At 41.5% G+C, this 17,419-nt stretch overlaps 1 protein-coding gene across 2 annotated transcripts in view; it reads right to left on the bottom strand.

The window, feature by feature from the left end:
• Positions 1-15,146, bottom strand: part of SLC25A16 (solute carrier family 25 member 16) — a 30,682-nt gene extending 15,536 nt beyond the window's left edge. Inside the window, exons 1-4 of one of the 2 annotated variants that reach the window (XM_079794244.1) lie at positions 14,462-15,146; positions 8,828-8,920; positions 2,559-2,692; positions 1,334-1,397 (exon numbers count right to left, since the gene is read on the bottom strand). In XM_079794244.1, coding sequence (XP_079650370.1) covers positions 1,334-1,397; positions 2,559-2,692; positions 8,828-8,920; positions 14,462-15,011 — 841 coding nt within the window. In that variant the 5' untranslated portion in view covers positions 15,012-15,146. The remainder of the gene's footprint in view (positions 1-1,333; positions 1,398-2,558; positions 2,693-8,827; positions 8,921-14,461) is intronic. The other variant, XM_079794243.1, reaches the window with a different exon arrangement.
• Between the last annotated feature and the right edge of the window lie 2,273 nt (positions 15,147-17,419).

Raw genomic sequence — 17,419 nt, 5'->3', positions numbered from 1 at the left:
AAGTTTCATCAACCTTTTGATAAAACTCTTATAATTATGACATGCTGGAATTGGCTCCCGGCAATATACATATCCTCTGATAAAGCAATTTCCCTCCTGAAAATTTATTCTACAGATAGTCACACAAGTACAATGTATTGTTTGTAAAACAGAAACTGAAAATATCCCAAATGTCAATCAATAGGGGACTGATTAAATAAATCACGGTACATTACCTTAGAATATAACACAGTTCTAAAAATAAAAGGAAAGAAATTTGACCTCTCAAAAAAAGGATATAACACAACTAGAGGCCCAGTGCATGATTGAATCATGCACGTGTAGGGTCCCCTACATGCTTTCGCTTTCGATCGCGGGGGAGCTGGGTGCCTGTCTGCTGGTGCCGGAGCAGACAGGCACCCAGCTCCCCCCCTTTTGATGGTCCGCGGCGGGACGTGAGCTCGCTGCCCCAGAGGCCCCTTCTGTGCCGCAGCACAGCCATGGCGCAGACACTGAGCTCACGCCTCCACTGGCGACGCGAGCTCAGCGTCCCGCTGGCCCAATCGGCTACCCCGGCCACCCCGAGTCCCGCCCCCTGCGCCTCCCGCTGGCCCAATCGTGGGCATAGCGGAGTGATGGTAATTTACATATTACCATTTTATTAGGTAGGATTCTTTAAAAAAATAAGATCTATGTACTGATATTGAAAGAGTCTTGAGATAACTAAAAGTTCTTATCCCATAGGGTAGGGTTAGAAAAAAAGCATACATAAGAAATTATTAATACTGATTGCTTCTAGGGAGTGAAACTATTTTCATTGTATAGGAGTAGGTATTGCTACAGTCGTTATAATTTTAAAATAGTTTTAGAAAAACAAAACAAGTCCTAACCGGTTTGACTCCGTGGATAGAGCACTGGCCTGCGGACTGAAGGGTCCCAGGTTCGATTCCGGTCAAGGGCATGTACCTTGGTTGCGGGCACATCCCCAGTAGGAGGTGTGCAGGAGGCAGCTGATCGATGTTTCTCTCTCATCGATGTTTCTAACTCTCTATCCCTCTCCCTTCCTCTCTGTAAAAAATCAATAAAATATATTTTAAAAAGAAAAACAAAATAAAAACATTTTCAGAAGGAGATTGTCAAAGAGACTGTATGGTGTGTTTTTTCCTTTGTTATAAGTTTAGACCATTCCTTACCATCTCCTAATGTAAAATACTCGTTTTGAGTAGAAATATCAATGATTTCTTATATAATTGAATATAGAAAGCTAACAAATGTATGCTACTTAATCAATGTCACACATATCAGCTAAACCAAATTAAATTTGTTAGAAATAAAGTATACCCACTCCTCTTACCTGCCATGGATCCAGCCATTAATCTGTGCACATGACCAGAAATTCCCAGCTTTGTAGTAATGAACTAGAAACCAAACACATCAAATTAAATAAGACATTTTTAAAATGCTCCCCATTTCATTGTTTAATAATGAGGACTTACTTCAAAAGAGTTACAGAACTAGTAAAAAGAAAATCAGTATTAAATGGTAGTGAAATGAGCACACTTACAGGAAGCGGGACAGAGTTCTATCACATTATAAAGAGGTCAGATATTTCTTCTATAGCCTCTGCTCTAATTTTGTACTTTTACAGAGCATCTACCTTAGAATTACTGAATGTACTACACATTGAGGACCACAAATAAAGTGTGAATGGGAGCAGTAGGAATAAAATGCTTCTTCAGACAATGCAGTCTTAATATACTGAGGGCATCCATTCTATCTGACAGACTAGCTTAGAATGCTGTCCCATCCCTAATGGTTACTTTTCATTTTAAAATACACTGTGAGCCCTGGCAGGTGTGACTCAGTTGTTGAAGCATTATCCTGTACACCGGAAGGTGGCAGGTTTGATTCCAGTTCAGGGCACATACCCAGGTTGTGCATTCCATTCTTGGAAGGATGCTTATGGCAAGCAACCCATCGATGTTTCTCTCTCTCCCTCTCTATATAAAAAATAAATAAATAAATAAAAATTTTAAATGGAGTCATTAAAAAAAAGATACACTGTGAAATTTAACATACTTAATCCCCTTCTGTGTTAAGATGTTTGAATATTTGAGAAGATAAACTTTCAGTCAGCTAGAAAAAAGAAACTTGATCAATGAGTAGACAGAAAAAGCTGTTAATTTATTAAATCATTATTTATAAACAAACTTTTACAATATGATTTTGCCATTTTAATAAGAAAATCAAAAGCCACAATGTTCCTCTCCTACAGTTGAGACACAAAAAGCACATTAAAGTGCTATTAATATTTTTAACATTTATTATTATCTACTTGAAGGATACTTTAGCTCTTCTTCATAAGTGTGAATATAAACAATTTTCTCAAAAATGACTAACAATTCTGGAATAGATAACTTCAAAACCAAGTTATATTTAAAATTTTAAACTATCACAAGTCTTATTCCTTCAAAAAGGCATTAATTTAGCCATTCTTCCAAAGTAACTTTATAGGCCAAAGCAAATGCCTTCTCAACTAAGCATGATATTTAAGGAAACAAAAGAAAACAAAACTTCACCGTTTTGTAGTGCTCAAATGCCATAAACTGGATTGCACCATAGGGAAAGATTCGAATCATCATTGCACCATTCCCTTTATACAATCCAAGGTATCCCTCCTTTTGGGGAACAGCACGCAATGTAGAAAATACTCCTATTTTTAGAAAAAAAATATTAAAACAGAAAACTATCTAAATTCAAATTTTCATGACAATCACTAATGCCATCATTTATAATATAATTTTGTTTGATGAATTATATGAATAGTAATTTTTATATAAGTTAATACTACTTAAAATACCTCACTTGCTCAAATTACATACATATACTGCATGTAGAAATATAAAACATATAATAGCAAAAACAGCTACAAATTATAATTATCACAAATTATATTCAACTATAGCAATCTAGAGAATATTAATAACAGAAATATATTCAAGGTCTATACACTGCAGTGCAGATGATCAACTCTATCTGGAAGGATGAAAAGGTTTCCCAGACTGCCCAGATACATGTGTGGTTTGTTTACATGAGATTACTGCTAAATACCCCTAGCTGGTTTGGCTTAGTGGATAGAGCATAAGCCTGTGGATTGAAGGGTCGCAGGTTTGATTCCGGTCAAGGCCACATGCCCAGGTTGTGGGCTCGATCCCCAGTAGGGGGCATACGGGAGACAGCCAATCAATGATTCTCTCTCATCACTGATGTTTCTATCCATCTATCCCTCTTCCTCCCTCTCTGAAATCAATAAAAAAATATTTTTTAAAAAAGAATACTGCTAAATAAGAGAAACAAATAAAAAACTATTAAAGCAATTAAATTTGGGGGCAAATTTTCATTAGGACACTTTAATTAAGAATACTGATAAAGGCCTAAGTTCTGATCCTAAATATTGATATGTTTATTCTATTAAGATTAGAGGGGATAAGGACACATATGTAATACCTTAATCAATAAGGAAAAAATAATAATAATTATACATGCAAAAAAGGTAAAAACTAATAAACAAATAAAAGAGAAAAAGATTAATCACTAATCCCATTTGTAGTACAGACTTCCAATAAACATATTACTGAATACTTCCATTATTAAAGTATTTAAATATCTTTTATTGATTTTTAGAGAGAGAGGAAGGGAGAAGAAGAGAGAGAAACATCAATAAGAGAGAAACATCACTGATCAGTTGCCTACTGCATGACCTCTACTGAGGATTGAGCCTGAAACCTGGGCATGTGCCCTTACTGGGAAAGGAATCAGTGACCTCATGGTTCATGTGTCCACGCTCAACCACCAAACCACACCACCCGGGCTACATTATTAAAGTATTTAAATTCAAGATCCTTCCCAAATTTTTGAAACAAAAATTTGATCAATATGAAAGTAAATCACTAGGCTCGTTTTGAATTTTATTTATTTATTTATTTAAAATATATTTTTATTGATTTCAGAGAGGGAGAGGCAGAGAGAGATAGAAACATCAATGATGAGAGAGAATCATTGATTGGCCGCCTCCTGCACGTATCACACTGGGGATCGAGCCCATCACACTGGGGATGTGCCCCGATCAGGAATCGAACCGTAACCTCCTGGTTCATAGATCAACCACTGAGCCATGCCGGGCGGGCTATTTATTTATTTTTCCCAAAAATTGCACCATGGTAAAGCAGAATTCTCGTTGATATGAATGTACTGTTTGGGCCAGCGGTGGGGAACCTTTTTGTGCCAAGGGCCATTTGAATATTTATAACATAATTCACAGGCCATTACAAGATTATCCACTTAAAACTTAGCCTGCTATATTTGGTCAAACATTTAATTAACTCACCCCTCATGCCTTGGCAGAGCCAGACCAAGTGATTTCTCAGGCCTTATATGGCCGGACGTTCCCCACCCTTGGTTTAGGCACTGGCAGTACTGCCCTCACTACACACTCACTGAGCAGTAGCAAAACCCCAAGAAATGAATGGTTAACACATTTTTTAAAAGAAGCTAAAGAAGAAGTTTTATTCAATAGCACATCTTCTGCCTAGCTGGTGTTCCTCAGTGGTTGAGCATCGATCTATGAACGAGGTTCGATTCCCGATCGGGGCACATGCCCAGGTTGCAGGCTTGATCCCCAGTGTGGGGCGTGCAGGAGGCAGCTGATCAATGATTCTTTCTCATCATTGATGTTTTTATCTCTATTGCCCTCTCCCTTCCTCTCTGAAATCAATAAATATATATATACATATTTTTTAAATAGCACATCTTGCTGTAGTTGGTTTAGCCCAGTGGATAGAGCATTGGCCTGCGGACTGAAGGGTCCAGGGTTCGATTCAGGTCATGCCTGAGTTTCGGGATTGATCACCAGTGGGGGCATTCAGGAGGCAGCTGGTTAATGATTCTCTCTCATTAATGATGTTTCTTTCTCTCCCTCCCTCTCCTTTCCTCTCTGGAATCAATAAAATATATTTAAAAATAATAATTTTAAAAAGCCAACAACACCTTTTTTTAATGGCTTGTATATTTTAAAGATACCTCAATCTCCCCAAGAATTCTATTTCAAAATTTGCATACTTTGTAGAGTATACTGTAACCAATGGCATTCAGTCCTAGAGAGCATGAAATCTAATGTGAATATACACTGAGTGGCCAGATTATTATGATCTCTGAACGCATAATAATCTGGCCACTCAGTATGTGTGTGTGTGTGTGTGTGTGTGTGTGTGTGTGTGTGTGTATGTATATATATATATTAGAGGCCCGGTGCATGAATTCGTGCATGGGTGGGGTCCGGCAAGCCTGGCAGGGGGCTGGCGGGGGTGGGGGGGTGGAACGACATGGGCGGTTGCCCGGCCTGCCTGCTGGTCGAACTCCTGGTCGAGGGGACAATTTGCATTAGCCTTTTATTATATAGGATATACACTGAGTGGCCAGATTATTATGCATTCAGGGATCATAATAATCTGGCCACTCAGTGTATAATCTAATGATTACAAATCATTAAACAAACTAATAAAGATCAGCATGGGGAGAAGATTAAAGGAATAAAACAACCCTGCTCAGACATTCCTATGTTGAGTCATTGTAAAGCACTCCAAGATACTGAGTAAAATAATTCATCTCCTTTTCACCTTCAATTTAGTTAACAAAAGAAAATAATTTCCTTCCTTTTCAGTTATTTAATCTCTCAATAAATTCAAAGGTCTCATTCTTTCTATACATGAGCAGCACACTGTGAAGATATAGAATGCTTTGCTGGACAGATATGGTAGCAATTTTTTTCTTTCAATTTTAAGTAAAAAATTAGTATTAAAAATATTGACAAGAAAATGAGCTACAATTAATATAAGATATAAATATCCATTCAAAAAAACTTTTTTAGAAAAATCACATTTAAAAAAACCCATTGGAAAAATAATTGGCCCTTGCTGGGTAGCACAACTGGTTAGAGACACTCGTTTCGATAAGCCAAGGTTGTGGGTTCAATCCCTAGTTGGGGCACATCCAAGAATCAAATAATGAATGAATAAATAAGTGGAGCAACAAATAAATGTTTCTCTTTCTCTCTCTCTAAAATCAATAATAAAAAAAAGTATGTGGCATCTTCAAAAAATAATAATAATTGATTCTTATCCACTCTGTTATACACTGACTAGAGGCCCAGTGCACGAAATTTGTGCACAGATAGGGTCCCTAGGCCTGGCCAGCGATCAGGGCCGATCTGTGGGGCATCCAGTGGGGCGATCGGGGGGGCCCCCGCTGGCACCCCCCTTGGCTGGCCTGGGGCCTGCGGCTGGGGGCAGCTCCTGCGTTGAGCATCTGCCCCCTGGTGGTCAGTGCGCATCATAGCCACCAGTAGTTCCACCAGTTGTTCTGACATTCGGTCAATTTGCATATTGGGCTTTTATTATATAGGATGCTGCACAGCAGAGCATACATTGTTCCTATCGGTTGAAGCATGAAACTGTAAAGCCATGAAGTGATCTGAGTTAGTTGCCTCAACCTAATTTCTTTCTTGGTCTCTGTTCACATTAATTTTTTTTTAATCTTTTTTCCTCTAACTGAAAAGGTAATATATGTATGTTCAACATGTATTACAAATTAACTTAGAACAGTGATGTTCAACCTGTGTGTCCCAAAATTTTAAAACATGAGCTACCTGACTATTTAGTTAGGGCACTGTCCTCTTTTCCCTTAGATTGTCAAATAAAAAAATATCAAGTCAGTGTGGTTTAGAATGTTGCCCCATGCATCAGGAGATTGCCAGTTCAATTCCTGGTCAAGGAACACGCTGGGGTTGCAGGCTCAATCCCCAGTAGGGGGGCGTGTAGGAGGGAGCCAATCTGTTTCTCTCTTCTCCCTTCCTTTCTCTCTTAAGTCAATAAAAACATTTTTTAAAATTACAACAACCAACACAACAATAGCTGTCCAGTGTGAATGAATCAAAATTATACTATTTTCATCAGATCAGCAAAATATTTTTTTTTGGTGTGCTGCAGAATTTTAGTAATTAGCTTATGTGTGCCATGAGATGAAAAGTTTGAAAATCGCAGGCTTAGAGGAAAAAAATTTACTCTAATCTCACCACTGAATATTAACCACTAATGTTAATGTTTGTCCTTCTAGCCTTTTGTCTAAGCACGTTTATTTATATTTATATAAAATGCAATGATTCTACCATGTTGTAATATTTCCACATTTAACTAATACATTATGAACATTGTTCATAGTCAATTAATACTTTTATAATTTTTATAATTGCAAAATAGTCTATAATATGGACTTATTTATTTATCTGAATAATACTTATTTAACCAATTCCCTATTATTAAAGCTTTGTCTCGGTTTGTTTTTTTTACTAACATAAATAATGCTTTGATTCTCATATATACATTTTTCAGCACATTTCTGATTAGTACTTCCTTAAAATAACCTCCTAGAACTAAAACTGCACGGCTGGAGAGGAAGAATCTTTTTTAAAAAAAATAAAGGCTTGTTTTTTTGTGTGTGTATGTGTTTGTTTTTTTGTTTTTGTTTTTAAATATATTTTATTGATTTTTTTTTTTTTTTTTTTTTTTTTTTTTTTTTTTTTTTTACAGAGAGGAAGGGAAAAGGCTAGAGAGTCAGAAACATCAATGGGAGAGAAACATTGATCAGCTGCCTCCTGCACACCTCCCACTGGGGATGTGCCCGCAACCAAGGTACATGCCCTTGACTGGAATCGATCCTGGGACCCTTTAGTCCTCAGGCCGACGCTCTATCCACTGAGCCAAACTGGTTAGGGCTGTGTGTTTTTTTAAAAAATATGTTTTTATGGATTTTTTAAAGAAAGAGGAAGGGAGAGGGATAGAGAGATAGAAACATCAATGAGAGAGAAAAATCCATGGGCTGCCTTCTGCATGTCCTCTACTGGGGATCAAGCCCGCAACCCAGGCATGTGCCCTGACTGGGAATTGAACAGGGACCTCTTGATTCAAGGGTCAATGCTCAACCACTGAGCCACACTGGCTGGGCAAGGATGTATCTTTTTGCTGCATTTACCAAAAATGTCCTCCAACAAGGCTCCAAAAAATGATTACTACCATCAATGATATATTATTTTTTAAAATATATTTTTATTGACTTCAGAGAGAGGAAAGGAGGAGAGAGAAACATCCATGATGAGAAAGAATCATTGACCGACTGCCTTCTGCACACCCCCTACTGGGGATGGAGCCCGCAACCCGGGTATGTGCCCTGACCAGGAATCGAACCCAGGACCCTTCAGTCTGCAGGCCGACGCTCTATCCACTGAGCTAAACTGGCCAGGGCAATGATATATTAGTGTCCATGTTAATTAAGTGGATTTTTATGTTTGTAAAGAACAACTAAGGGCTTCATATTTTTTTAGTAATGTACATTTACCCATATATACTAACTGCACTGGATTCTGCTTGCACTAAGATTTCTAGAAGGCATATTTAACTAAGTGTTTAAAGGAATAAACCATATCTCCATCACTGATTTTGTTTTTTTTTATCAGACTATGCTGTTAACCTGTCTGTCAAGGATGTGACACGTTAATCCCAATAAACAATGATTCAATGATGCAAAGATTTTGATTTAGAGGATATCAGCACCCTAAAATGATTATAACCACTACTGCAAATGAAAAGACTAAATTGGAAAAGAGATATCCCTTGTAAAATGTGCCCCCAAACTTTAATTCCCCTTTGGATCCTCTACTATAATTCACAAATGGAAACCAAGCCTGTAGATGGATAATGTTTTCATTCATCTTTTTCTTTAGCATCTATTAACTCACCTAAATGTTTGTAATGATGATTGTGAGCTTGTAATAAAACTTTTACTCGATCCAAAGGAGCAACTGTTGTTTTAGCACAGCATCCTGCAATACCTAAAAAAATTTAAGAGGTTAGGGAGAAATTGCATACCATTTCTTTCCAGATGGAAATCATTATTTGTTCAGCCGACATACACCCTCTGATCTTTCACTTGTTCTTCCACTGCCCAGTAGAAGTGATGAGCAGATGATTAGCCCTCGTTCTCTGTAACTTACTAAATGAACATGTCATACTTAAAATTAAATTTGGCCCTAGCCAGTATGGCTCAGTGGATAGAGCGCTGGCCTGTGGACTGAAGGGTCCAAGGTTCAATTCCAGTCAAGAGCACATGCCCGGGTTACGGACTCAATCCCCAGTAAGGGGTGTGCAGGAGGCAGCTGATCAGTGATTCTCTCTCATCATTGATGTTTCTATCTCCCTCTTCCTTCCTCTCTGAAACCAATAAAAATATATTTAAATAAATAAATAAAATTAAGTTTGAAGGGTGTAAATCTGTCTCCTAATAACTGATGAACACTGGGAATCTTGCTACATGTGGTTATAGAGACACTTGAAGGTATTTACTCAACTGTAAGGCTCTATTTGAAGCAACCTCCTCTTCTTTTGTATAACTTTTGCATTGGAACAAACAACTTTTACCATAAAATTCAATCATTCGTTCATACATTCAGCAATTATGTGTTTAGCCCCTACAATATGCCACTGTGCAGTCATTTGGATGATAGTAACATACATACAGGACAGCCCTACTAGCTTGGAATGCTTCTAAGGCGATAGTGGATAAAGACGTTTTTGCTCTGTTGTTTGTGCTGCCTCCCCCACCCCAATTCATATGTTGAAAACTAATTCCCAATGTGATGGCATTCAGAGGCGGGGTTTTAGGAGGTGAATGGGTCCTAAAATCTAAGGGTTCTGCATGTTTATGTTTATAAAACATAATACGTTTCAACCATTATTAGGGCACTAACCATGGGATTAGTGCCCTTATAAACGAGGCCCCAGGCACCCCTAGCCCCTTCCACCTTGTGAAAACACAGCAAAGAAGGTGCTGTCTAGTCTTCACCAGAATGCCAATCTGCTGGCTCCATGATCTTGGACTTCCCAGCCTCTAGAACTATGAAAAATAAATGTTGTTGTTTATAAGCCACCCAGATTATGGTATTTCTATTAGAGCAGCCCAAATGAACTAAGACACCTTACATGTACACATGATTCTTGATTTACAATGGGCTACATCCTGATAAATCTATTGTAAATTGAAAATATCAAGAGTAGAAAATGCATCTAAATTAAGGGTAAATTTTACTGTGTATAAATTATACCTTAATAAACCTTATTTTAAAACAAACTAGTCTCCTTGCTTCCATATTTACCCTCCTACAGTGATTCTCAACAGAGAAGCCAAAGTGATCCTTTTGAAATATGTCATATCATTTTTTGCTCATTGGTTAGGATGTCAGCCCATGAACTGAAGGATCTTGGGTTTGATTCTGGTCAAGGGCATGTAGCTTGGTTGCAAGTTCCATCCCCAGCCCTGGTCAGGGTATGCAGGAGGTACCAATCCATGTGTCTCTCTCACATTGATGTTTCTCTGTCTCTCCCCCACCCTCCCACTCTCTCTAAAAATCAATGGAAAAAATATCCTCGGGTGAGGATTAAAAAAGACCACAGGTTCTTTTGCAGTTTCAGATACTTACTGCCTCCAATTCTTTTCCTCTTTTTAGTAGATTTTAATTGGTAACTAACTGTAAGATACATACAAAAAAGTGCACAAATCTTAATTATGCCACTTCACAAATGGTGAATTCAATCATGTAAGGACCACCCAAACCAAGTTTCAAGTCATGAAACTTTACCAGACTCCCAGAAGTCCTTTCTGCACTCCCATAATCACTATTTGTCCCTCCTTCTCAGAAATAACCAATCAGCTTTCTGGCTTCTAACAACATGGACTTAGTTTTTATTGTTTTCAAACTTTATACAAATAAAACCACATAGTATGGCTTGCTTTGTGTCTGGCTTCTTCTGTTCAATATTATGATTGTGAGATTCATCCAGATTGTTGCATGTGAGAGGAATTTATTCATTTTCAGTGCTACATAATATTTCATCGTATGATTATACCATATTTTGGTAATCCTATATAATAAAATCCTAATATGCAAATTGACCGAACGGCAGAACGACCTGTCGCTATGACGTGCACTGACCACCAGGGGGCAGACGCTCAACACAGGAGCTGCCCCCTGGTAGTCAGTGCGTGGGAGCACTGCTCAGCCAAAGCTGGGCTCACAGCTGGTGAGCACAGCGGCAATGGCGGGAGCCTCTGCTGCAGGCAGGCGGTAAGGAGCGAGGGGGGTCCTGGACTGCGAGAGCCCCAGACTGCGAGAGGGATGTCTGACTGCCTGCTTAGGCCCGATCCCAGAAGGGATCGGGCCTAAGCAGACAGGCGGACATCCCCTGAGGGGTCCCGGACTGCGAGAGGGCACAGGCCGGGCTGAGGGACACCCATCAACTAGCCTCTAGTATGTTATAACATTGATGGACATCTGGATTGCTTCTGGGTTTGGGCTACCATGAATGTCATAGACATGAACAGAAATATATATGTTGAAATATACCTAGGAGTGGAACTGCTGGATCATATCATACAAATGCTCAGCTTCATAGGTAACTGCCCAACTAGTTCTCCAAATTGGTTGTACCAGTAGCATAAAAGAGTCCTGGTTGCACCCTAGCTGATTTGGCTCATTGGCCTGCAGACTGAAGGGTCCTGGGTTTGATTCCGATTAAGGGCACATGCCTGGGTTGTGGTAGGGGGCATACAGGAGGCAGCCAATCAATGATTCCCTCTCATTTTTGATGTTTCTAGTTCTCTCTCCCTCTCCCTTCCTTTCTAAAAATCAATAAAAATATATTTTATATATATATATCCTGGCTGCTATCCTCACCTATACACACCGTGATTCTATTTCAAAGTCTAATCAAATCACAAAACGTAACATGTCTAAAACTGAACTCCTCATCTCCCTGCTACAACCATCATTAAAGTTGCTCCAACCACAGTCTTCCATTTCAGCCAATGAGCACAACCTTTCAGCTGCTCAAACCAAAAGAGTCACTCTTGACTTATCTTCCTCATCCCATTTCTAATCTGTTAGAAAATCCTATTTGTTCTATTTATATCCAGATTATCACAATTTTTCACCGCCTCTCCTGTTACTGACCTGATCCAAGCCACTATCCGTCATCTGAATTACTGCAATAACCTACAAACTAGTCTCCTTGCTTCCATATTTACCCTCCTACAGTTATTCTCCTCCTACAGAGAAGCCAACGTGATCCTTGTGAAATATGTCATATCATGTCACTTCCCTGCTCAAGATTTGCAATGGCCAGCATGTTTCCAAGGGCTGTGTCTGGCTGTAGCCACGGGTTCTCCAACCGCATGTGAGAGCAACCTGGAGAGACTCTGACAGCTCAGGTTAGCATAATACCTGCAGTCACCACTCACCTTTCCTAGAGCATTAAAACAACAACAACAACAACAACAAAAAAGCCTACAATGCCCCCAACTTCATTCCAAGTAAAAGTCAGAATCTTTACAATGGAATGCAAGGCCCTTCCATTTGTCTCCCTTTTATGTCTCTAACCTCCTTCCCTATCAACACCACTTGTTCTTTGAACAGAGGAGGCCCTCTCCCACTTTGAAGCCTTTGCGTTAGCTTTTCTCTCCTCCTGGACATGCTCCTCCTTAGCCATCAACTAGCTAAACTCTCTCACTTCTTCAAGTCTGCTCAAGTGTTACCCTCCAAAGGAGACTTATTTCGACTATCTTATTTCATACTAGGGGCCCAGTGCACAAATTCGTGCCCCTTGAAAGGAACTGTGGGCCGTGAGGCTGCAGTGGGCACAGGGGCAGGTTTCGGCCCATCCTCCGCACCCCCACCCGGCCCCTTCTGCCACACGGCCCCTGGTCCCCTCTCTGCCGTCAGCCCCACTTCTGCCGCCTCCGCTCCCACACACTGATGGTGCTGGCCCTACTCGCACCCGCTGACAGTGCAGAGTGATTGGGGCCAGCCCAGCAGTGGGTGCGAGCGGGGCCAGCACCGCAGCAGTGCGAGCAGCAGCTCCGGTGCCGGCTGCAGGTGCGAGCAGTGGCTGCCAGCCCTGATGGCCCCTTAGGAGCAGGGGAAGATGAAGAAGCCCTGAGGGGTGATCGGGACCGGCAGCCACTGCTTGCACCCGCTGACAGTGCCAAGTGATCAGGGCTGGCGCCAGGTGCTGGCAGCAGGTGCAAGCAGTGGCTCCGGTGCCAGCAGCAGGTGCGAGCAGCGTCAGCGCCAACAGCAGGTGGAAGCAGCGGGCAGGACTGCGGCGCGCAAGCAAAGAATTTTCAGTAACCACCAGAGGCTCGCCCTGATGACAGCAACCAGCGCCCCACCTTGGTCTGGCACCCCCAATCACCTGCTCCACCATCCCACCGCGGCTGATGCCATGTTCTGCACTCTGCCACATGCTGCCAACACCTGCCATGTTCCGCGCACGCGCCCCCTGGTGGTCAGCACAAGTCATAGTGACCAGTTGTTTGGTTGTTCTGTTGTTCCACCGTTGGGTCTATTTGCATATTAGGGTTTTATATATACAGATGCACCCACTTAGCCTCTCCACTTCCTTGCCCCATTCTCCTTTTTACTTCTTCCCATTGCATTCATCACCTTCTAACATACTATATAACTTCTTTTTTCATTTTGTTTATTGTCTTTCTCCTCAATCAATGTAAACTCCAGGATTTTGTTTTGCTCCCTGATGTACAATGAGCATGTAGCAGGCACTCAAATGTTCCTTTTATAAATAAGTGAATGCCCTTTCCAGCAGCAGAATAAATTCTTAAAATTACTGCAGCAGACAGATATTATCTTCCTATAAGTCATCATAATTTGAATTTTTTTTTTAATTCTTAGCCTTAACAAGTAAGTGATGACAACCCACACAATCAGTTAAGAAAGGGCAAGGACTGAAACACCTCTTTATGGGAAGGCAGAAGACATTTCTCAGAGACAATATGAACCTCCTGGCCCTACAGTCAAACCAACAGTAGGGCTGCACCGGCTACCTGCCAAGTACCAGTGGCAGAGTTTACCGGAATCACTGGAACCGGTTTTGGTTGTAGACAGTTTTGCATAATTTCCCAAATCACGTCTAAAAAGCTCTTGTTTTCTTTTAAGCAAAACAGCAAAATTCACCTCTACACTCAGCCACCTATGGTCTTTCTACAAGGAAGCAGTGCCCTGCATGTTTCACAGGAATCCTGGGGTCTTTGTAAGAGACTCCCCTCCTTTCCCTGCCACCCAGCCCTGAAGAATGGGTGCCTGGGTCTGCCCTCCCACGTCCCCAGCCGCTCCACGACAGCTCCAGACACCTTCCTCCCCAGGATCCTGTGGTCACCAGTCAAGTGATGATTAGAAAAAGGTGACAGCCTCCGGCAGGGCATTGAAGCAGCCATTGTCCAAGAATGTCACCGCGGCCGCGAGCCCCCGGCCTGCCCCTGCCGCCCGAGCGGAGCGCGGCCGGGTCCCCCCGCGGACACCCACCTCCAGCCAGGAAGGAGCGCAACCAGTAGAAGTCTCGGCGGGCGGTGGGCCCTGCGGCTCCGGCCGCCTGCGGGATCGCGGGAGGCGGGTCGGCCGCCGCCAGGGCCGCCGCCGCCGCCGCCGCCGCCATCGGGACTGGGGCCGCGTCGGAAGCTTTAGTCGCCAATTTACAATCCGAGGGCCAGAGCCACGGCCATGGCCGGCACTGACAGGGCTCCGACCGCCGCGAGGGCGGGGCAGAACAACACCCCGCGGCGCCGGGGGGCGCGGGCTGATGACGTCCAGGGGCGCGGTGGGGGCGGGGCCTCGGCCGGAAGCGGAGTTGCCCGGACTCGTAGCTTCCCGCTCCGTTCAGGCGCGCAAGGCGAGAAGCGTGGCGGGGACGGGCCACTCTGCCCAACCCAGGAGTTTCTCCCCCGTCCTTTGACCTGTGTGGACCATGGACCTCTACCCGCCCGGCGGGCTGTCTTCTGACTTCCCTACGATGGACCCTGTCCAGCGCCAGCCTTTGCTTCCGGGCTCTTTCTAGGAACCTCTGACGTCGCGCCATCTCCCGCCAAGTCAGCTCCGCCTTCTCAGAGCTCAGGAAACCTCACCTTCTGCCCGGTCTAACCCCCACTCAGCATTCACTGCACCCCCACCACCTCTTGCAAAGAAATATTGCTAAGGCAGATGATTCTTTCTTTGGAGCCCTACAAATTACACCAATCCTTAGGCCTTGTCAGGCCTTCCTGAATCCGTGCCTTCTTAGCTCTCAAACTCCACGGAGCTCTGCTCCCCACCCATCCCAAGTCTCTGCCCTAAACTCTCAGGAAGTCCCAGCTTCTGCTCCCTGGCCCACTGTATTTTTTTTAACCACCCCTTTGGGCACAATTCTCTTACCTTGAGCATCCCATGGGTTCCACTCTGGTCAAAATTCATTCCTAGCCCTGGCTGGTTTGGCTCAGTGGATGGAGGGTCAGCCTGCGGACTGAAGGGTCCAGGTTCGATTCCGGGCAAGGACACATGCCAGGAGTTGCAGGCTGACCCCCAGTAGGGGGCGTGCAGGAGGCAGCCGATGGATGATCCTCTCTCATCATTGCTGTTTCTCTCTCTCTCCCGGTCTCACTTCCTCTCTGAAATCAATAAAAATATATTAAAACAGAAAGAAACTACAACTTTCAGAAAACAAGGGCCGCCTTTAAAAAAAAAAATTCATTCCTAGTCTTTGTGACCAAAGTTGTTCTGACCTTTTATAGTCTCATAAATTACCTATTATTACTTTCCTCAATAGTTATTGCTCCAGCCTTCCTAATTACTGGGCACTTGTCTCCTCTTTCTCTTTCTATGGATATGCCTCGGCAAGATGTTTCTAGCCACATTCCATCACTAATGATGAGTCCAGTCTTCAAGCTTATTTCCACCCATGTTCCCAATTTTAAATTTCTACCAGAAAATACAGACCCATATAATAATGTGATTATTTTTTTAAAGTATATTTTATTGATTTTTTTACAGAGAGGAAGAGAGAGGGATAGAGAGAAACATCTATGAGAGAGAAATATCCATCAGCTGCCTCTTGCATACCCCCTACTGGGGATGTGCCCGCAACCAAGGTACATGCCCTTGACCGGAATCGAACCTGGGACCCTTGAGTCCGCAGGCCGACGCTCTATCCACTGAGCCAAACTGGTTTCGGCAATAATGTGATTATTTATAGTTTACATGTCTAATGTAAAGAATCAAAAGCTCCCCAAAGTGGAGATGGTTGTACAATATTGTAAATGTAATTAATACTACTGAGCTGCATATTTAAAAATGGTAAATTTTATATGAAGTATATTTTATCACAATAAAAAAATACAAAGAAAAAGCTCCCTAAGGTTTTTTATGTTACAACAAAAGAGAAGTGTCTATATTTTTATATTATGTAACTAGCAAAACTGCCCCAGTTTCTAGTGCTAATGTGTATTTTCCCCCTGTCCTATAGGCTGTACTGGTATACCTCTCCTCCTCCATTTCCACTCCCAATGAGATATACCTTACAGATTTAATTAATCACTTAACGGCCCCAATTCCAAACACAATCCAGATCAAGAATGAAAAGTTGATATAAATAATAATTGACAGGTCCAGTAATTCAAACATCCAAGTATTTCTCCTCCATCTACTCAGCTGGTTACTACTAAACTCCCCAACCTACAGATGTTATACTGTCCCAGGGCTCAGTCTGTATGTCACTTCTATAATTACTTTCTCTGAAATTTTAGCCAACCTCATAGTTGTTTTCCCTTTAACATGACCTAGGTTTTTATTGATATTCACTTCAGAAACTTGAATCCACAGATATAAGCAGTATGTAACCAGAAAGTTACAAGTAAACACAATTATACATGCAAAGATGGTCTACACACTTCAATAATCAAATGTTGCTTATACCAGATGTATGACAGCTACAGGATTCAAGTGACAAGCAATAAAGCCTATAGAAATTAATACTGGTCAAAGAGAATGGGCATATTTTTACATTTCACTGAAAATATATTGACTACTAGAATACAAAATCTAGCAGAAACTTAGGTGGGAAAAATACAAAATCTAAAGCCAGTTACTTAATATCTTTTATTATCTAAATGACAGTATAACATTAAAAGAAAATTGCACCTATATTTTAATTGCTAACCTCAGTTAATCAAGTTATCAAAAATGAAATGCAATTTTTAAAAAAAGCTTCAAACACCAAATGAAGTCTGCAAGACTCAGATTAAAAGGTGGAATGTTGCAGATGAAAAGTAATGAAAATACAATTGGTTTCGTTCTTTATTGAATGGAATAAAAAGTTTTGACCTTTCTTTGACGCTTAGAACTTCTAAAGTTTACTTCTTTGAATAGTTCTATGTATCTTTTTTTAGTGATGCAAGTTGTCTTAAGTAGCTTATAAAGTCAACCTCTACAAAGTACTTGTCTGTTACCATTCTG

Source organism: Cnephaeus nilssonii, assembly GCF_951640355.1.
Source record: "Cnephaeus nilssonii genome assembly, chromosome: 16".
In the NCBI taxonomy this organism is placed as follows: Eukaryota; Metazoa; Chordata; class Mammalia; order Chiroptera; family Vespertilionidae; genus Cnephaeus; species Cnephaeus nilssonii.
This window is presented reverse-complemented; position numbering and strand designations above follow the sequence as displayed.